Source organism: Podarcis cretensis (genome assembly GCF_951804945.1).
Source record: "Podarcis cretensis genome assembly, chromosome: 15".
Lineage (NCBI taxonomy): Eukaryota > Metazoa > Chordata > Lepidosauria > Squamata > Lacertidae > Podarcis > Podarcis cretensis.
In genome coordinates, this window is record NC_137185.1 from 5,709,222 (window position 1) to 5,730,842 (window position 21,621).

Consider the following 21,621-nt stretch of genomic DNA (forward strand, 5'->3'; position numbering starts at 1 on the left):
ATATCAAGGGTGTGTTTTCCACGTGGGGTTTTCATTGCTTCTTTTCAAGAGCAAAACTGAAGGATTACTACGGTTTTATTTATTTTTTTACATTCAGGGCTATTTTGGAACAACAGTGTTCTAAAATCGAAGCGCAGACTTCTGTGCCAAGCACCACCCGACACGGTGTCTGAGGCGATTGCATTGCAGAACTAAGATGAGACAAGGTGATTCAGAATCGTGTAAGGGTAGAGTTTGAAGGGATCTCAAGGGTCATCCAGTTCAACCCCCAGCAATGCAAGGATCTCAACTAAAGCATCCAGATGGCCATTTAATCTCTGCACAAAAACCTCCAATGGAGAGGAGAGTCCACAACAGGCATAGGCAAACTTGGCCCTCCAGTTGTTTTGGGACTACAACTCCCATCATCCCTAGCTAACAGGACCAGTGGTCAGGGATGATGGGAGTTGTAGTCCTAAAAAACATATGGAGGGCCGAGTTTGCCTATGCCTGGCCCACAACCTCCCAACTCCATCCCACTGTCAAACAGCTCTTACTGTCAAATAGTTCTTCCTGATGTTTAGCTGTAATTTTGAGCGGAGCTCCATAATATGCATTGGAACCCCTACAAGCCGGAGATCAAGAGCCTCATGCTCTACTGACTGAGCTATCCCTGTTTGAAGGATTACCGAGACAGCCTGTGTGCATTGCTTTGCACATTCGAAAAGAACGACTACGAATGCTGAATATTATTACTATTAAACAACTTTGGCCCTGATGGCGTTTCCTTGGAAGACTGAAAAGAAAGCTGGTTAGGAACTAAGGAATTATTTTGGTTCGTAAGATGGAAAGCATTAGGCAAAATAAGCACAGCCACAGGCAGCAATTTAGCAAAGCCTTGTTTCGGCACATCGATCCCACTATGAGATGGTGGGGTTTGGCCACTTTTCGTTGGGAGGCTCCCATCCCTCATGAAAGGCGCCATTCATGGAGGTCCGTTGTGGGAACATACATTCTTTTGACCAATGACTACTGTGTGGTGGGGCAGCGGCAGGGAAGGGGAAGGAAAATAAACGATGGAGGAAGGAGTTGAAAATGGCACACATGAAGCCAGTGCGGGTGTGCGGGTGTTGCCTCTTTGCTCAAATGCAGCCACTGCTGGGCATCCAGGCAGGGTCTTGACAAAACAGGGGTGTCAATCAAGACGACAAGAAAGTTCTGACTCGAAATTGCAAGCTGGTCCTTTGAAACTGGTGGTGGATGTTTTATGCCAACCCCAACAGCTGACTCTAAAAGTCTTAGGTGCCAGAACTCACCATGAAATTGTTACAGTAAGTTGCCAGGCAACTCAGGGCAGCCCTGCACAGATTCCGGTTTGACAATAGCTGCGTTCACCACCTGTGGAGGTGCTAAAGGCTATGGCAAGTTCTCTCCCAAGCTGGTTTGGGGGCCACCCCTGGTTCTGGTGCAGGTCAAATAAATGCGGCCCCATCTCCCTTGTTCTCTTAGATTCAGGCAGACGGCCAGGGCAGCTTGGAAGCTTGGGCAATTGCATGTGTGTGCAATGGTAGAGGCCTTGCTGGAAAGCTTAAAGCCTGCTGCCGCTACATGGGAGACGGATTGAAAAAAAGGAAATACAATTTGGGCCCCATAGCTTGACCAATTGGGGCTAGGACTGGCTAGGAGCTAGGTGGAGCCGTATATCTAAAAAAAAAAAATGTAGTCTTGCACACACTGGCCAGCTTCTGTTTTGACTTGAAATATTTGTTTTGGGCTTCTCAGAAATATGTAAAGGCAAGAGACCGGGGGGGGGGGGGGCGGGGCGGTGGCCCACAATGGCGCCCACCTGAGAGGTGCCAGAACTGTGCTCCACTGCCCTCTGAGTAAAAAAAGCATTGCTTCTACAAGAGGCAGCACAGAGACTAAGAAGCAGGAGAAAGCTACTCAGAGTAGACTCACTGAAATTAATGAACCTAACTTAGTCTGAGTAGGACTATATATTGCATCTATGCATATTTTATGCAAAACTTCACTGCTCTTTTCCCACCTTAAAGGGTGAGAGGATGTTTACAATTCCTAGGAACATGGCCAAGCTGCATCCTTCTGGCCTTTGGTCTTTTCTTCTCCTACACAGAAACATTTCGGCTTCTTTATGATGATTGTTTTCCTTCTCCCTTTAAGAGCAAGATTAATTTACAAGCCTAGCCCTCCTCCCCATAGCAACCTGCGCCAGATAGGGCCAAGACGTCTACCCGATACCATAGAATATTACGACGGGAGGCTTGCCATCAACCAAGCCGATTGGATTAAGCGCTTCCACTTTGCTGCCTGGGATGTAGAGATATTAAATTAGAGTCTCCACTTTTTCAGTTTTCACGCACAAATTAGCGTCTGAGAGAGCAAGATGAAATTTGCACATCTCAAGCCAAGAGTTCCCAAGAGAGTGAAAGAACACACAACAACATGAAAACTCAGTCATCTGAAGGGCTGGATGGGGTTTTAAAAGGGGACTTCATTGGCAAAATGGTTAATGTTGACAGTAAACAGAAAGGCACTATTAAAAGTGTGCAAAAATAGGCTGTGGCTTTGCCGTAAACTGCTGCTAAAATGTCTACGCAATCAGCTTGCAAGGTCTCAGCAGTCTGAGTTCTAGTTCCTAGAGGGAGCATGTCTTCCCATATGACCACCAAGGCCCTTGGAAGGTTAAGATCAGCAACAAGCAAAATACAGTAACATAACTCAGTGCATCCATTCGCATTCCATACTGTCTCAAGCAAATTGTAGCCTTTTCTAAACCTCCTTGAGATCTAGAAGCTGTGGAACTAGCTAACTCAATGTGGAGGCTCCCTTTTCTTACCGGAATTGATCCAAGTCTTCAGTTACTTCTCCGTGGTTTTTTCTGTGTTCTTTTTGTGGGGGGACGGGGACTACAGACTACTGAGCCTCTTTATCTTAAAAAAACAAAAACTGCTCAAAATGTTGTTGCTATTGTTATAGAATTGGAAGTCAGAAATTCTTGCTGATCCACCAGAGATCTACCAGTGGATAGGTATGTAAGAAGATCCCTGCAGCTGTATCACTCCAAGCACCGAGGAAGTCCTGTCTATATATAAAATCATATGTCAAAGGGCAGGGTAAAGAGGCATATTTTCAGCATATGGCGGAAAATGCAGACTGATGGTGCTAGGTCCACCTTTGTGGGGAGGGAATTCAACCAGTTAGGGGCTGGCTCAGAGAAAGCCCCTTCCTAGTTCCCATTCCTTGCCCTTCTGACGGCGCCCTCTGCTGATCTCGGCACCCGAGAGGTGACCCGAGCTATATAAACACAGGATCCCCTGATCCCAGGCTTACAATCTGAACAGACACGACACAAAAGGAAGATGGATAGGGAGGAAGGAGGAAATAAGCAAACTCAGGTACAAACTCCTAGTCGTAGGTTTTTCTAGTGATCTGCTAGGGTGCAAAAAGAGTTCGGGGAGAGGCAGAGCCAAAAGTTGCACCAACGAAATGGCCCTGCTCTCCTCTCCTCTGCTGCTGCTGCCAGGTAGCAATTGGTGCAGGGTGGGACAAGCACTATTTCACACACAATCATTGTAAATGGGGTCTAACCCTCTCCCCCTGAAATAATACAGAATAATAAACCCCTTTAATGTAGGATGAGTGGGGAATTCCAAGCTTTGGAGATGAAGGTGACCCATCAGACCTCTGTGTCTGGCCCTCAGGAATTTCCCCTACCACCCCTCAAAAACCCTGCTAAAGACACTCCTCGCATGCTTTTGCCTAGCCAGAAGGTGTCCTTAAACTGTGACTGCTGCCTCTTGCTTGCCTGGATGAGGGATGGAGAGGTGTGTTGTGGTGTAGAAGCCTCTTACTATTGCGTTGCTGGAATGCACCCTACTGTATAGAGATAGAGCGCAAAATATGGTCTGAAGCTCAACATCAAAAAAACGAAGATCATGGCCACTGGGCCCATCACCTCCTGGCAAATAGAAGGGGAAGAAATGGAGGCAGTGAGAGATTTTACTTTCTTGGGCTCCATGATCACTGCAGATGGTGACACCAGTCACAAAATTAAAAGACGCCTGCTTCTTGGGAGGAAAGCAATGACAAACCTAGACAGCATTTTAAAAAGCAGAGACATCACCTTGCCAACAAAGGTCTGTATAGTTAAAGCTTTGGTTTCCCCAGTAGTGATGTATAGAAGTGAGAGCTGGACCATAAAGAAGGCTGATGCTTTTGAATTATGGTGTTGGAGGAAACTCTTGAGAGTCCCATGGACTGCAAGAAGATCAAACCTCTCCATTCTTAAGGAAATCAGCCCTGAGTGCTCGCTGGAAGGACAGATCGTGAAGCTGAGGCTCCAATACTTTGGCCTCCTCATGAGAAGAGAAGACTCCCTGGAAAAGACCCTGATGTTGGGAAAGATGGAGGGCACAAGGAGAAGGGGACGACAGAGGACGAGATGGTTGGACAGTGTTCTCAAAGCTACCAGCATGAGTTTGACCAAACTGTGGGAGGCAGTGGAAGACAGGAGTGCTTGGCGTGCTCTGGTCCAGGGGGTCACGAAGAGTCGGACACGACTAAACAACTAAACAACAACATATAAAGATAAGTAGCACATCTGTTGCACCACCCACTTCTCTCTCTGGCCCCTTCCTCCCTGGGCACCCCAACACCTAGAATGTCACCCATAAGGAAATGCAGGTCCTGGGGTGAGAAAGGTTTCCCCATTTCTGTTGTCTAAGACTACGTGCGAGTATGAAGTGACACCAGTGAGGGAATAAGCATGCATATAATTTGAATCCTTTGTGTGGGTGCAGAACACCCTGAAAGTGCCGCAAGGGTTATTGACGCCAGAGAGAGGAGCTGTTGCAACTACAAAGGTTTCAGTTCCCAAGGATTTGTTTCTGCTTTCCCAAACAAAGAGCCACACGGTCAGCTTCCAGAGGGGAGAGTTTTCCAAGTTACTTACAGCCAACGAGCAGATACTGGTAGCACTGCACGGAATCTGCGGCCAGGAGCAGCGGATGATTCAAGTTAAAGGGCGGCTGCAGTTCAGTCCACTGGGGAGTTCTGCGGAAGCAACACGAAAGAGTATTAATATTTAAGCTGGAAGAAAAATCAGCATCTGTGTCATCGCATCCGATTATTTATGCAAGAGAGTGCAGTGTTTATAATTATTTAAAGTCGTTTCGTACAAGCACGGAATATTCCACACACACACACACAGATGGGAAAGGGGTGAGGAGTGGCCCAACCTGAAGGGAAGTTGTGAAAACACGCATGTTTCATACATTACTCTTTCTGACACAGAGATCAATTTAGGAACAGGGGGAGCTGACTTCCACCAGGTCAGATTATTTGTCTATCGAACGTCAGTATGAAACTGGCTTGGGGGCTCACAGCAAACAGGCAGCAGGTGATGGGAAAGAACTCTTGCCACCCGAAACCCAAGGGGACTACTGAGCTATGGAACTAGGGATAGCTGAACCTGTCCATTTCAATTTTTCTGTTTCTCATTCCGCCCCCCCCCTTAACTGCATTTGTCCGCACTTTCACATTAGTTCTGTGAATTTCTTTTTAAAAGAAACAAGTCCTCATGATCTGAGTGTAGATTTCTCCTACTACACACATCTTTATATGCAATTTTGCATAATATACAAATTTGCAATTTTCCTTGTGTAATTTGTTTTTGTATGCTATTTTCAGTAATGTATGTGTTTATATACAAACTTTGCCTTGAGTACACTGGTTCTCAGGCAGTGGGTCAGGACCCAGCAGTGGGCTGCAGCCTGATCCAAGGTGGGTCGCAACAGGAGCACGTATGGTGAAAGATTCAGAAAGGGGTCCTAAATGTATGTTTGGGTTGAAAGTCCCAGGTCTGAAAAGTTTGAAGACACCTGCTCTAGTATATGCATTTTTGGTACACATTATTTGGCTGGAGAACAGCACAGCAAAATATGGAGAAGTGTGGATTTCTAAGTATGGCAAGCGTTTCAGTTTGCATATTGTTTCGAAAAGTGGAGAGATGCTGTTAGTCTGAGGAGACCCCTGTCTAGATGAACCAGTGGTCTAGTTAAGGGTGGGGAAGAACTCCAATTCGGTCCATGTTTACAGAAAAACCCATCAATTTTGCACTTTCTGAAACAATATGCAAACACAGCCATCCTTCAAAATTGACACTACTCTGAATTTTGTAGTTCAGTTATTCACTCTCATACTCACATACTCTAGGGCTAAGTGTGCATAAAGATGCATATATCTGTGAAAAGAACATGCAAAAAATGCATTATGTTATGGAATCTTGTTTTGCAAAAATGGATACAATGGGCAAAATTGCATAGAGAAATGTGGACATTAGAAGAAACTCAAACTAAAATGCTGATGAATTAAGACTTTTTAAACGAAATTCTTGCTTGGATAAATGTGTGACATGAAGTCACTGAATTAACATATTTTTCTACTTTCCCCTTCACTGGCCGCCACAGAAACCCAGCAAGGGTTTTTTAAAAGCATGTTTCTGGGGGATGTGGGTTTGCCACTTTTGTGCAACTTCTCATAACTCATTGCTTAGGCCTGACCTGATCCTAACCCAGGGCATTGATGTATCATATGACACTGCAAGAACTAAGGATCTGTGAAAAAGAAGTTGTGCAAAGTTACAGAATATTGATCCAGCTAGAATTCACAATGCCATTACAAGTTGCTTGTTTTGACAATAATGGCCCTGGGAAAGAAAGAAAGAAAGACAGTGTTGTCATTTTAATCAGGGCTGGCCTCTCTTCAATTGCTTGGCAAATCATGTATTGATTAGTCTAAGCCAGGAATAAGCCAGCACTGAAGAAGATTGGAGCCTACCAAACAGGAAAAAAAGAAAAGAAAATCAATTGAAAAATATTTTAAAATGTCAAAAGCACTGACAATATTTTCTCAGCAATCCTCCTTTGGTTTTATTCAGTAAGTCATGGCTAATTTCTTTAAATAGCCTTCAGAACACACCCACTTGGAAGACCTGCATAAGACAATTGGTCTAGTCGCTCGCTGCAGGCTGCGGAGGGCTGAGTTGGCAGCCCCTGGGCTTGATCAGGCCCACGGGACCTTTCTGTGGGGCCAATCTGTCTGCCTCCTTCCACTCTATTTTCCCAGTTAGGCTGGAACAGGGCAGAAAATGTCATCGCTTTGCACAGATTTCAGGTGAGCTTGATGCAGAACAATTGACTATCATTATTATAGTTAAGCTCAGAGTACACACCAACGTGAGTAGACTCCAGATCCCCATATAGAATCAAAGAATTGCAGAGTTGAAACGGACCACGAGGATCATCTAGTCCCGTGGTTCCCAACGTGGGGCACACACCCCACAGGGGGGGCAATTTGATTTTTTTGGGGGGGGGGGCAATTTGAGAATGAGTTAGACCAAGTTAATGGCCTTTTAGGCTTCCTCCACATGAATAGTTCACTTTTTGGATAATAAGACTTATATGTCACCGGGGGGTGTGTGTGTCAGGATTTTAGAGATGCTTAGGTGGGGCATGGCCAAAAAAAAGGTTGGGAACCACTGATCTAGTTCAACCCTCTGCAATGCAGGAATCTTTTGTCCAACTTGGGGCTCGAACCCACAACCTTGTGTTTAAGAGTCTCATGCTCTACCAACTGAGCTATTCCAACAGCGTCAATATATATGTTGTAATTGGGAACATAAAAACATAAGAAGTTGCCTTATACTGAGTCAGACCATTGGGTCTGTCTAGTTCAGTAGACAATTTACGCTGACTGCAGTTTTTTTTCTTGTGGAATGTGTGTTGCATGAAAAGGGAATTCCCACATACATTTTGCTCTGACACCTCCACCTGTGATTAAAACTGTGGAACGCCCTGGAACTGGATCCCCTGGAGGCTGGAAGTTCCGAATCGGACCCGAGAAGAAGAACCTCTAACCGCAAGCACAAAATGAAGCAAGAGCAGAAGTTAGGAAAGGGAAGACTACCTAACGAGCGTCCAGCTAGCCCTTGGACAAGTCACCATTTCCAGTGGGGTGTCGTCGCTTATCTTTGGGGCAGTGCTGAGGGGCCGCGGTTCCAGCACATGCTCCACCAAAGTACCGTAGCAGCTGATGATGTAGAGAGACTCCACGACAAACTGTTTGGACTGATCTGTTAGGGAAGAAGAAGATTGAAAAGACATTGGGGTTTCTTTTATTCATTAGCAAATGCTATGCAACCACCTTCATCCTTTAATGTAGTGGAAGGTGGTCCGTATGGACGAAAGGGCCACAGCCCCACCAATCTCAGCCTGCCCTCGCTCAAGCCCCACCTGCCTGCCTTCCCACATCTATTAAGTGTTTTGCATACTTAATAGCAACAGAAGTAACTAGATTATAATATCGTGGCTATGATTTGATAGAAGATACAGTGCAGGAGGTGAGAAACAACAAATTCATAGAAAAGGGGGTGGGAAGTCAACAAAAATAAGAGAAAAGATGAAATTGTGTTTTGACTCTATACGTTCAAAATGTTGAAACTTAATAAAATATAATTGAAAAAAATATTTTGTATTTTTCTGTTGTGAACCACCCTGTGATCTTTGGATGAAAGGTGGTATACCACTACTACTACTAATATGTATAGGATTGCACTCAGTGATCCAGCTCATGTTAATATTGCCTCTCCCTTTCCCACCATCCTTTTTGTCTCGACACCCTGCAAGACTCTGACTGCAAGACTCTCAGGGCAGGGATCTGACATTTATGTATTTATTTTTTACTTTTGCTGAGGATATTTTGCAAAGATAAATAAATGCTGAAATAAATGCTGCAAAGACTAGACTGTGAACAGTTTGCATTATCTGCTTTGTAAAATTTTCCCAAAAAAGACAACCACAAAGTTCAAAGTGTGCAAGCCTTGGGCTCCTTACAAGATTCTTTTGGACCCAGGAATTCCCACGGTGAAGGGCCATGGGAGAACATCTCAGTGGGAGAACATCTCTTCTGCATGCAGAAGGTCCCAAGGTCAACCCTTGGCACTTCTAAGTAGTGCTGGGAATATCTCCTTGCCTGAAACCCTGCAGACCCACTGCCAGTCAGAGCAGATAACCTTGAGATATGCATCAAAGGCAGCTTCCAATGGATTCCAGATATCTTCCTTCCCTTGCTTGCACATCGTTGTGAGTGCTGCTTTGCTTTTCCTTCCTTCTGCCACCATGATTGGCACTTCTCCTCTAGAGTCAGAATTATGGCAGCATCTACAAGCATTGCTGAGAAAGGACCATAGCTCAGTGGCAAAGCACTTCAAAAGCTGCCTTATACTGAGTCCACCCAGCTCATCATTGTTTGCACTGACTGGCAGCAGCTCTATGGAGCTTTGGATAGGGGAAGCTCCCCAGTTGTGTTGCCAGTGACTCAACCTGGGATTCTTTTTGCATGCAATGCAGATGCTCAACCAATGTGCCAGGGCCCTTCCCTGAGTTAGTGTGACATAGTGGTGCTCCAGATGTTGTTGAGCTCCAACTCCCATCAGCCTCAGCCAGTGATGATGGGAGACATCCTCCAGCCACATCTGGAAGACCAAAGGTTCTCCATCTATGCGTTAGAATGTGGGACTTGGAGTGAAGGGGTTCAAGCCCCACACACTGTGTGGGACTTTAGGCCAGTCACTCTTTCTCTGACCTAGCCTAGCCTACCTCAGAGTGATTGGGAGAATAGAAAGGCAGAACACCCAAATTAGGAACATAAGGAGCTTATATGGCGTCAAACGACTGGTCTACTTCAGGGTTTCCCAAACTTGGGTCTCCAGCTATTTTTGAACTACTGTTCCCATCATCCTTGACCACTGGTCCTGCTAGCTAGGGATGATGGGAGCTGTAGTCCAAAACTAGCTGGAGACCCAAGTTTGGGAAACCCTGGTCTACTTCCTTCAGTACTGTCCACACTGATTGGCCCACAAGGAATCTTTCCCAGCCCTAGCTGGAGATGCCAAGGATTAAACCTTGGACCTTCTGCAAGCAGAACAGATGCTCCACTTTCTCTATGGAATGAAGCTGCTTCACATGCAGAATATCCCAGCTCAACCCCCGGAACAACCAAACAAAAAGTATCAGGTAGTGAATAATGGGACTTCCTTCTGCGTGCCTGAGCACCTGCACTGCTACTTCCAGTTGGAGAAGACAACACTAGGCTAGATGGACCAATAGATCAAGCCAATATGAATCAGCTTTGCATTATATAGTACATATTTGTTTATGCATTGTTTTCTGAGCTCACAAACCTTTCTCCCTTTTAAGACCTGGATTGCTTGCAAACCACGACCTCGACGACCCGAAGACGGCAGCCACACAGAATTCTCCTCCCACTGATTTGCTGGGTGAAATTTGTGGAGCTGGCTTGCTTTTGCTATGGAAAATAGAAGGTGGGAGGGAAGGGGGAAGAAAAAAAGATCAAAGTCTAATTATTATCAAGCAGTCCACCGGCATAAGTTTTGCTTGAGAGGCAATACAAAGCTATAGGGGACCTGCTTTCTCAGAACTATGGAGAATCAATAAATCCTACAGACAGAACAGTGGCTGTTCAGCATTTCAGAAATGCAAAATTAACGCGAACCTTTCATAAAGCAGAAATAGCTTGGTTATTTGATTGACTGCTTGCTCAGTGGGTATGGCAGAGATCGGCGACTAACGGCCTTGAGGCTATCTCTTCTCCTTCCCACCCCAGCCCTGGCAGATGAGCTAGAGGCGGTGGCAGCAAGGAGAAAACGGCAGCTTTGATCTTAGCACTTGCTAAGAATTAGCACCTGACAAAATTAGCTCCCCAAATAATGGTATGGGCCAGGTTTGGGAAGAAGGGTAGAAAGGCACTGTGTTCTGAAGGCTCTTCCCCATGTGACAGTTCCATTGCCATGTCTAAAAGCCACACCAAGATTTGGGGGTGGGCGGAGAATATGAATGAAGCATGTGGATTCAAACAATTACTTTCCCCCCATTTCACTGAAGGATGACTTTTGGGATTCTGCATTACTGCTAATCCAGTAGGTTGTCCAGGGAGGTTCTTAAGAGCCTAGTCCAAACTTCAGAGGGATTTGGGCTCAGGCTCGTAATGGGATCAGATACTTCTGAATTGGGGAAATTTGCTTCCAAACGCCCAGCTTCCAGACTTTGGTATCTTTCTTGCCTGCAGGTGATTCCAATCCCCCAACCTACATACTTACAACATATTTAAATACCCAACAGCAAACCATCAACTTTTATAGTAAGAGAGCACAAGCCAAGGTGGAGAAACATGCAGAAGTTACAAGGAATGGAGACAAAATCCACAACAACAAGTGAGAAGCAAGCATGCCACAGACAATGACACCTAGAAGCACTCCCTGGTGCCAGGGCAGCAGAGGGCATATGCCATATCCTTGCCTGTTCATATTTTTTAATAAAAATAAAAATAAAACACTCCTTTGTCTGTCTTGTCCGAGGAACTGAAAATTTGCCATCTGGACTCTTAGTTTGGTGCTAGAGTTGGAAGACTATTCTGTTTGGTCTGCATTTTGATGTGAAACTGATCTAATGGCGCAACTCCTGTGGCTAATACGTGGATAATGGAATTATCTTTTGGGTTTCGTCCTGCTCTGAATTTTGCAATTCAGCTCTCTGCCCCAAAAATGAAGTGCCAAAATGTGTTTTTAAACAATGTAGTTTTTAAAAGGATAAAGTATGTTTGAGAAGGGTTACGTCCAATGTAGCGCTAAGTTAAAGACGCTTAGCAGTAAACTATTTTCCGCTGGTAAAATGTTCTATGCCAGTAGAACGTTGTGGCACAAGAGAATGCATGAGCAGGTTGCTGGGAACTTGGCTGCAGAATATATTGTGCAATCTGTTGCTTGAAACTAGTGAAACTACTGCCTTGGATTCCTCTGTTGTTGTTTAACATTAAAACTCACCCATCTGGTAGTGCAATAACCCCTGCAGTAGCAGACAGAATGTTGGATACTGCGTACACTGTGCGTACGAGATAAAATACGTAATGAAATAGGTATTTTGTTGTAGCAGCATATTGCCAGGAACAGAGAACAGCAGAACATCTCTCCCTTAAGGCTTGGTACATCAGCAACTAGCAACTAGCCTTGGTTGATCTAGGAGAGAAGGAAGGTATGGCAGGGGGTTTCCCCCAAAAAACTTATAATAAATGTATGGTGATTTAGTATCCTGCTGTTCTATTTGTTAATAAAAGTAATTCAACTGAAAGACACCCACCCTGCCTTCTCTCTCTTTGGTACAAAGTTCTGCTCTCCTCTGATGTCTCAGCAGCACTACAGAAACCCTAAGCTTTTTTTTTTTTTTTTTTTTCTTCTGCTATTGTAAAGAATGATACTGTTTCTGTTATTTGAAAATGACAAATGCATGGAATACATATTCAAGTACACATTTGAATTTGAATCTTCATATATTTGCATTTTTAAAAGGATTTTTTTTTAAAAAACCACCAGATTAATATGGAAACAGGCAGAACAGATGTATGGGTGGGGGGGACGACATGGAAAACTGTAACAGACTGATCCCTCCATCCCCATGATGCATAAGCTGAAGGCAACGTTGAAGTGTTCAGCTGAGCGATAGCTGTTTCCTTTAAAAGTGTTGCTAATGGGAGGTTGTTACTATGTGGTGTCAGAAAAGGTGTTGAGAACTGGGGGAAAGAACACCACGATTGGGATGAAAGTATTATGGATGGAAGCAGCTGGAACCAAGTCCCTGGCTCACTAAACAAGAGGTGGTGTGGAGTGCTCCTTGAATGACTGAAAGTAATATAATTGCACCAAGCTGAGAAATTGTGCATTTTGACATGTATCATGCAGGAGAATTTCACACCATGAACTGGCCAGTGCTCTCATAATAGGAGGGGAGAGGAATCGTTTTAAGCCTGAGGATCACATTTCTTCTTGGGGAACCTTCTAGGGAGCACATGGTAGGAGTGCGTAGGGCTGGAGGGAAACGTGAGCAGAGAACTACAGGGAAGTGTTGTATTTGTACAACAGGCTAGTACACACACACACACACACACCCTCTCTATCCTCCACCCAGGCTGGTAAAACGGCTTTATCAGAGTTCAAGATCTACGAATGAGGCAGGACAGACAAAACCTTTGCAGAATGAGGGCCAAATTCTTTGTGGAAAACTGTCCGAGTCTCTGCAATCCAGTGGTGAGGACCAAAGGGAAGAGTGGGTGGAGCAATGGACATGATTTCTATCCTGCAGGGCAGACTTCAAGGGAGCCTGCAAGGTTTCCTGCACAGGCCACAAACATTTCTTCATCCAGTCAAATAAAAGCATTCTCACAGTTCTAGGACACATTCCAGCCTAGCAAGAATCACTTGAGGGCATGGGGTAGGGCCAGTGACAAGCAGAGTCTGAGATGGTGGCAAAGTCCCGAGGCCAGGCAGAGGGGCCTGGGGGACACCATTGGGCCCTGTGTTTGGCCCCATTTCCACTGTTACGGGGTAGAGGTAGAGAAGAGGCCCTTAATGTAAGTCACAGGCACCACTTGCTGATTCTGGTTTTAGCCAAGTCGCGCCCACCTTTGTCAGCCTTCCTTCCTCTCTGCACCCCACCCACTCTCCCTATAATTTCGGGACTGGGACCAACTCTACCATCCACTTTGATCCTCGGAACAAACAAACAAAAAATCCTCCATGTTGGTAGAGCATGAGGTTCTTAATCTCAGGGTCATGGGTTGCCACGGTGGGCAAACGTTTGGACTTGATGACCCTTGGAGTCCTTTCCAACTCTACAACTCTACGATTCTATGTTTCTATGTCTCGTGGCAGAGCTCCAAAAGGTGAGTTTGTGTCTGCTGGCAATTGATGACATTTATCTTTAAACAAAACTTTCGATTCAAGTTGTTGGCTGAATTTAATTTATTGATTGTTAGCTTTGGCTCCTTGCGTTCTGGTTCTCTGAGGCTGCTTTTAGTCTGGCAATTGTGTTTTAATGATGGATTGTTGTTGCTTGCTTTTTAAAAAGTCTGCTTTCTTATATTTTGTAAGCTGCCTTAAGTGACTTCTCTTTGGGAGGTGGCTGAAAGAAAGGTATTTCATAGAATCATAAATTGTAGCATTGGAAGGGACCTCGGGGTCATTTCCACCCCAAAGTTGACATTCCCATGAAGGCTAACTTCTGCAGACCACATGCTAGTAGTGGGTGGGTCCAGAGACAAAAGTGGGTGTGGCCAGAGGAAAAATTGGCAGAGCAATAGATCCAAGCCTTACCACTGTACGACAGGCTGCATTCCAGCCATGTGTAAGTCAGAGGTTTCTAGGCAGCACTGCTTCCCATCTCGCCATCCAGGCAAGCAAGAGGCATTGTAACATCAAGAGCACATTCCAGACCGGCAGAAACACTCAAGTAGGATGCAAAGCAGGGCCTGCTGAGGGGTACTGCTTGCAGAGAGTCCTGAGGGCCAGGCAGGGAGGCCCAGGGGCCACATTCAGACCTTGGGCCCAAGGTTTCCCATCTATATCTATACAGTGGTACCTCTGGATGTGAACGGGATCTGTTCCAGAGCCCCATTCGCATCCTGAAGCAAATGCAACCCGCGTCTGCGCGTGTCACAATTAGCCGCTTCTGCACATGCGCGTGACGTCATTTTGACCCTCTGTGCATGCACAAGCGGTGAAACCCGGAAGTAACGCATTCCATTACTTCCGGGTCACCCGAGCGTAACTCAAAAATGCTCAACCTGAAGCTACTTCAACCCGAGGTATGACTATAGATCTGGAAACATGGACCATTCTCAGCTTCCTCATGCTCAGCAGGGAGATGGAGAGGAATAGTCATCTTTTAATCTAACCCACCAAAATGTTAATTCAAGCAGCACAGATTTTTTTTTTGGGGGGGGGGAAGCACAGTCCGTGTGTCCTGTAACATAGGCAGATGCACTCACACCTTAACACTGTATAAAAACAGAAATCGCCTAAACTTCCACATGGGATTTTATTTGCACGCCCTGCATTTCACCGGGAGCCGGCAGTAAGCAGAAAGGTCACCCCTGACGAGTCTCTTCCCAAGCCCTTGATGCCCCCAAACACTTACAATTTTTCACAACGCAAGTATAAACAGTTTCAAAAGGAAATGGAATAAAGTATGTTCTATTTACACCACGTCTTTAAAACAAACGTCCTCTCCGGCTCACACTGAAGCCCTGGCTTCCAGTGCCAAAACATTTTCAGTTTAAGAATGATGTTTTGTAGACAGAGAAAAGGCAGCCTTGTAAAACATGATTACTCTTGCGGTTAAACTTGAGTGAGAAGCAGGAGAGGGGAGAAAGCGGGCATATAGCAGTTTTGCTTTAAACATACTTCGCTGAGGTGGGGAGGGCAGGGGGCGCATGGGGTTACCTTGAACCCATGGCTTCAAATCCTTGCTGGGTTGTTTTCCCCCCCAAATGAATCTTTAATATTCCACACAGGCAGGCTTGCCACACACACCTCGGCTAGCCAGCCTTGTTAGGTAAATTGCATCTTACATGGTTTGGTTCTGGGGGTCCCCACATATATGCAAAAACGCATGAAGTCAGGTACCTCTGGAACTCCCCCCCCCCAATGGAGGAATGCCTACTCAACTTTCGGAAGATGGTGTGATGTCATTCATAGGTTCCCAGAGCCCTCCCACCACCTTCCCAAAGCCAGAAAAGAAGAAGAAGAAGAGTTTGGATTTGATATCCCGCTTTATCACTCCCCTTCAGGAGTCTCAAAGCGGCTAACATTCTCCTTTCCCTTCCTCCCCCACAACAATCACTCTGTGAGGTGAGTGGGGCTGAGAGACTTCAAAGAAGTGTGACTGGCCCAAGGTCACCCAGCAGCTGCATGTGGAGGAGCGGGGAAGCGAACCCGGTTCCCCAGATTACGAGTCCACCGCTCTTAACCACTACACCACACTGGCTCTCAAAAGCTTGCAATACCAGCTTTACAGAAGTGTGTGTGTGTAATAAATAAATGCAGTGTGTTTCTTCCGCTTTCCATTTGTTTGTTTGTTTACCCCCCACCCACACAAAGTGTAAGAGGCAAGTTACATGTACAGTGGTACCTCTAGTTACGGATTTAATTCATTTCGGGGTGCCATGCGCTCAACAGTAATTTAGGACTTCATCCACTGACCAACTGACCAATTTGGGAAATATTTCCATCACTGTATGTTCCCATGCACAGAATCTACGACACAAGTGGAGAACTTTTAGCCCTCCTGATGTATTTTGGGACTACAACTCCCAACATTTCACCCACCGTGGCTGATAGCAGTAGCAAAGGCTACTGCTTCCGTACCCCTGCTATATTTAAACCAAGCCTCCTCCAGCCACACAAAAATGCAATAAAAGGGGGGGGGAGTCTTTTCAATGTCTATGGGACAGCAAGGATGCCAAAGGCCAAATTTCTTCTATTCCTAATTTTCCAAATTTTCTTCTATTCCATGTGCATACATGAGTGAGTCACTTCTTGGCGCCTTGAAAACTATGGCAGGCACAGAAGTTAAAAAGAAAATAAAAGTTTGGACTTTTTAAATGCACTACCAATGAGAACTAAATGTTGCAGCAGATTAAGCCACAGATTTTCTTCTTCTTTTCTTTTAAAAGTGATCTACAGAGAGGAGGAGTGTAATCATCATCATCAGGAATCATAGTTCAACCACCATCCATAAAGTGAAATCGGAGTAATTCACAATCGTGGCAAGCAAGCTGCTTTAATCACAATTCACATGTTACTACTGCAGCGATCTGGCTTATGCAATACTGTTGATGTGGTTTTCAGGGCTGAATACATTGCTCCTACCCGGCAATAAACCAATAATTTATTCAGATCTCAAAGCTCAGCACACATTGCTAAGAGTAGTATGTAGATGTTTCTTTTCATCCGGACTGCACAGTGCAAAGTCATTACTGATTGGAACAAGACTTTTTTTTTTTAAAAGAACAGGCATTGCTGTTATCAAGTTCCTTTTGGGTTGTGCTTTGGGTGGCTAATTAAACTTGAATGGGGGGAAGGGGGAGAGTTTGGCTCCCTGTAATTTATTTCAGTTTTCTGATTAAGTTTAAAGATTAAAGCTTCTGAAAGCATTTTTTTTGGGGGGGATGTGGGACGCAAAAGGCAGAAGTGTTCTCCACAGTCAACAGAATCTGAAGAATGTGCATCCACAAACCAAAATTCAAATTCATTCCTTTTACCATCTCACTCAGGAAAAATAAGCATAGCCACAGATAGATGTAATATAGGGTTCCGTTACTTTCGAGTACATGAAATAAACTGTCCATTAAGCCAAAATGGTACAGACTACTCGTCTGTGACTTTGTTTTAAAAAAATGTAAGGGGCAAAAATCCAGCTTTGTCTCGGTGGGATTTATTTATTTTAACATTTTCTATCACATTCTTTCTACACAAAGGGAACTTGAAGTGACTAAATGCACAGAGCTACATCCAATCAAGGCAGTGTGATAAAATACTACAACAAGAGAACCACTAAGCAGAAGACGTTATCAGTTCAGCCTCTCTCCAAAAGGCTTTTAAAAAAAAGAGACTAGTATTCACCAAGCAACAGGAGCCATATAGTGACATAGCTGTATGGGCAACTCTTGTGCAGGGGTTTTGAAAACATCAACACCACCACTGAAAAGGCCCTGTTCCCCATGGAACCCAGATCTCTTCTGCTTCACAGAAACAAAACTAGGTTTGCCTCCAAACTTACATTCATTTTTTTTATTATTAAAATTTTTATTACATTTTCAGTTTACAGAAAAGAAAAAGAAGTACAAACCAGAAAAAAGAAAGAAAGAAAAACAATCCAACTTTCAAAATACATTTTTAAGTTACTAACTGGACTTCCCCACATCTCCCTCACCCTGCGTTCTTTACAATAAACATATCAGCAAATTATTACCTTGTTTCATATCTTATTTATATCTTTCAGAGTGTTTTACTTCTAAATTTAAAGTACCTTTTGTCAAATATTTATACCTTAAGATAATACATAAAATAACTTTAAATTTCAACTTTTTCTTACTTATAACTTAACTTTCTATTTTCCTAATCTAATTGCAGGAGCTAAAATTTCCAAGTCATGCAGATTCTTAACATTCATACAACTTATAATGTTTTTGTAAATAGTCCTTAAATTTCTTCCAGTCCTCTTCCATTGTCTCTTCTCCCAGATCTCGGATTCTGCCAGTCATTTCAGCCAGTTCCATATAGTCCATCAACTGCGTCTGCCACTCTTCCAGCGTGGGAAGGTCTTGTATCTTCCAATATTTTGCAATGAGTATTCTTGCTGCTGTAGTTGCATACATAAAAAAAGTTCTATCCTTCTTTAACACCTTTTGGTCCACAATGCCCAGGAGGAAGGCCTCTGGTTTCTTAGGGAAGGTGTATCTAAACACCTTTTTTAACTCATTATAGATTATTTCCCAGAAGGCCTTCACTTTTGGACAAGTCCACCAGAGATGAAAGAATGTCCCTTCAGCCTCCTTACATTTCCAACATTTATTATCAGACCGATGATATATTTTTGCAAGTTTGACTGGGGTCATGTACCACCTATATATCATTTTCATAATATTTTCCTTCAGGGCATTACATGTGGTCCATAACCTTTCCCAGTCTTCTAACATAATGTTGTACCCAATATCCTGAGCCCATTTTATCATGGCTGATTTGACTATCTCATCCTGGGTGTTCCATTTAAGCAGCAAGTTATACATTCTCGAAAGTGCCTTGGTCTTAGGTTCTAACAGTTCTGTCTCTAATTTCGATTTTTCCACCTGGAATCCTATTTTTTTGTCTGACTTAAAAACCTCTTGAATTTGAGCATAATGAAACCAGTCTTGCACCCTATTCTTTAATTTTTCAAAGCTCTGCAGCCTCCAATTATCTCCAATTTTTTCTATTATTTCCCAGTATTTCGGCCATCCGGCTTCCATATTGGGTTTTTTTCGAACCTTGGCCTCCGCTGGTGATAACCACCTCGGGGTCTTACCTTCCAATAAGTCTTTGTATTTTGTCCAGACCATAAATATAGCTTTCCTGACAATATGGTTTTTGAACATTTTATGAACCTTTACCTTATCGTACCACAAATATGCATGCCATCCAAAAACATTATTATACCCTTCCAGATCTAGGACGTCAGTGTTCTCAAGGAGTAACCAATCTTTCATCCAGCAGAAAGCCGCAGCTTCATAATATAACCTTAAATCTGGCAGGGCAAACCCCCCTCTCTCTTTTGCATCCGTTAATATTTTAAATTTTATTCGGGGCTTTTTGCCCTGCCAGACAAACCTAGAAATATCTTTCTGCCACTTCCCAAAACACTCCACTCTGTCCACGATCTGTAGGGTCTGAAACAAAAATAACATCTTCGGCAATACATTCATCTTTATAGCTGCAATTCGACCTAACTAGGAAAGTTTCAATCTTGACCAGATCTCTAAATCTTTCTTAATTTCTGACCAGCATTTTTCATAATTATCTTTAAATAGATTCAAATTTTTGGCAGACAAGTTTACCCCTAGGTATTTTACCTTTTTAACAACATTTAACTCTGTCTCTTTCTGAAACCCATCTATTTCCAAAGTGTCAGATTTTTCTCCAAAACCTTGGTTTTTTGCTTGTTCAGTTTGAACCCCGCTACCCGACCAAATTCATAAATTAATTCTAACACTCTCTTCGTACTAGATTCTGGCTCCTGTAGTGTTAAAACCAAATCATCTGCAAAAGCTTTCAATTTAAATTGTTTCACTCCGACCTGTATTCCTTGTACCAACCGGTCTTCCCTAATCATGTTCAAAAGCACCTCCAGAACAGAAATAAATAACAGAGGGGATAGGAGGCAACCTTGTCGTGTTCCTTTTTCAATTTTAAATTCTTCTGTCACCACATTGTTTACTATCAGTTTAGCTTTCTGCTCTGAATAAATTGCCTCTATTCCATTTTCAAACCCCCGTCCCACTCCCATCCCTTCCAAATTTTTCTTCATAAACCTCCAAGAAATGTTATCAAAGGCCTTCTCCGCATCAACAAAGATTAACACTGATTTTGTATTAATGTTGGTTTGCAAAAGTTCCAAAATATCAATAATATTCCTAGTATTATCAGACAAATGTCTTCCTGGGAGAAAGCCTGCCTGGTCCTTGTGAATTACTTCATTTAATACTTTTTTAAATCTACTTGCCAAAATATCTGCAAAAATTTTGTAATCCACATTTAGGAGTGAGATGGGACGGTAGTTCTTAAGTTGAGTCTTTTCAGTTTCCACTTTAGGGATCAATGTGATGAAGGCTTCTTTCCACGATTCCGGTGCCTTCTTCCCCTCCAAAATCTGATTGCATACCTCCATTAATGGTTGTATCAAATAATCTTTCAATATCTTATAATACTTGGAGGTAAGCCCATCCGGACCTGGAGATTTGCCTAGTTGCATATTCTGGATGGCAACCTCTATTTCTTGTTGTGTTATTTTATGATTCAGGATTGTTCTCTTTTCCTGGGCAAGTTTTGATAAACCATTTGTTTTCAAAAATTGGTCTATCTCCTTCTCCTCTTGTGGCCCTTGAGTATAGAGCTTTTTGAAATATCTCTGGAAACACTTCCTAATTTCTTCGGGTTTCTGGATATCTTTCCCTTCAATCTCTAGATTGGTGACTGTATTCAATTTTTGTCTCTTTTTCAATTGCCATGCTAATAATTTCCCACACTTGTTAGCTGATTCAAATGATCTTTGTTTCATTTGTTTAATTTTCCACTCAACTTCTTGATTTATCAATTTCACGTACTGTGCTTGGTAAAATTTAATTTCTCTCAAGATCTCCTTCGATTTTGGCTTAGATCTCAACTTTTTCTCTCCATCTCTTATCTTCTCTAAAATCTTATCTTTTTTCCCATTCCAGATTCTTTTCTTTATCGTGTTCTGTTGTATCAGAAACCCTCTCATAACTGCTTTGCTTGCATCCCAGATTGTTCTCCTTTCCACCGTAGTATTCAAATTTATTTCAAAATAATCTTTCAAGGTTTTTTGGGCCTTCTTCACAATCTCCTGATCTCTTAATAGGGTGTCATTCATTTTCCATCTAAAGGAGCCGATTGGAGTAAGTCTTAATTCCATTTTCATAGCGTTATGGTCGGAGCAAGTTTTTGGGCAGATTTCCACTTTTCTAATCATAGGTCCAAACTTACATTCAAAACAGAGTTTAATGCTCATCCTTGTTCCCTGGTTCCCTATGCCTACATGCACGATTTCCCAAAGATTTGTTCATAGCACACGCAACTTAAATCTTTCATGTGTACACATGAAAAGAAAAATCTCAGGTGTATGTATACGCAACATAATGTGAGAAGAAGCTCTTAACCTGCCTGAGCTAACCTCACCTGCAATGTCAACTTCTAGGACAGGACTGCTGGCACCTGGGATGGGGAACATGTGGCCCTCCAGATGTTGTTGGACTAGAGCTCACATCAGTCCCAGCCAACACAGCCAGTTGTCAGAGATAATGGGAGTTGTAGTCCAACAACATCTGGAGGGCCACAGGGTCCCTATCCTTGGTCTACACTGACTGAGGGTGGCTTTACGAGGGGCTCAGTTCTCTGGGAATTTGTGAACCCTCCTAGGAGAGGTCAGGGATTGGACCTGG

The 21,621-nt window shown here is 43.5% G+C and overlaps 1 protein-coding gene across 4 annotated transcripts in view; it reads right to left on the reverse strand.

Annotated features, from left to right (window-relative positions):
- BCAS3 (BCAS3 microtubule associated cell migration factor) overlaps positions 1-21,621 on the reverse strand; it is a 467,999-nt gene that overhangs the window by 242,234 nt on the left and 204,144 nt on the right. For all 4 annotated transcript variants that reach the window (XM_079955512.1, XM_079955511.1, XM_079955513.1 and 1 more), the window contains 3 exons: positions 10,241-10,365; positions 7,966-8,131; positions 4,952-5,052 (listed from right to left, as the gene is read on the reverse strand). In XM_079955512.1, coding sequence (XP_079811638.1) covers positions 4,952-5,052; positions 7,966-8,131; positions 10,241-10,365 — 392 coding nt within the window. The remainder of the gene's footprint in view (positions 1-4,951; positions 5,053-7,965; positions 8,132-10,240; positions 10,366-21,621) is intronic.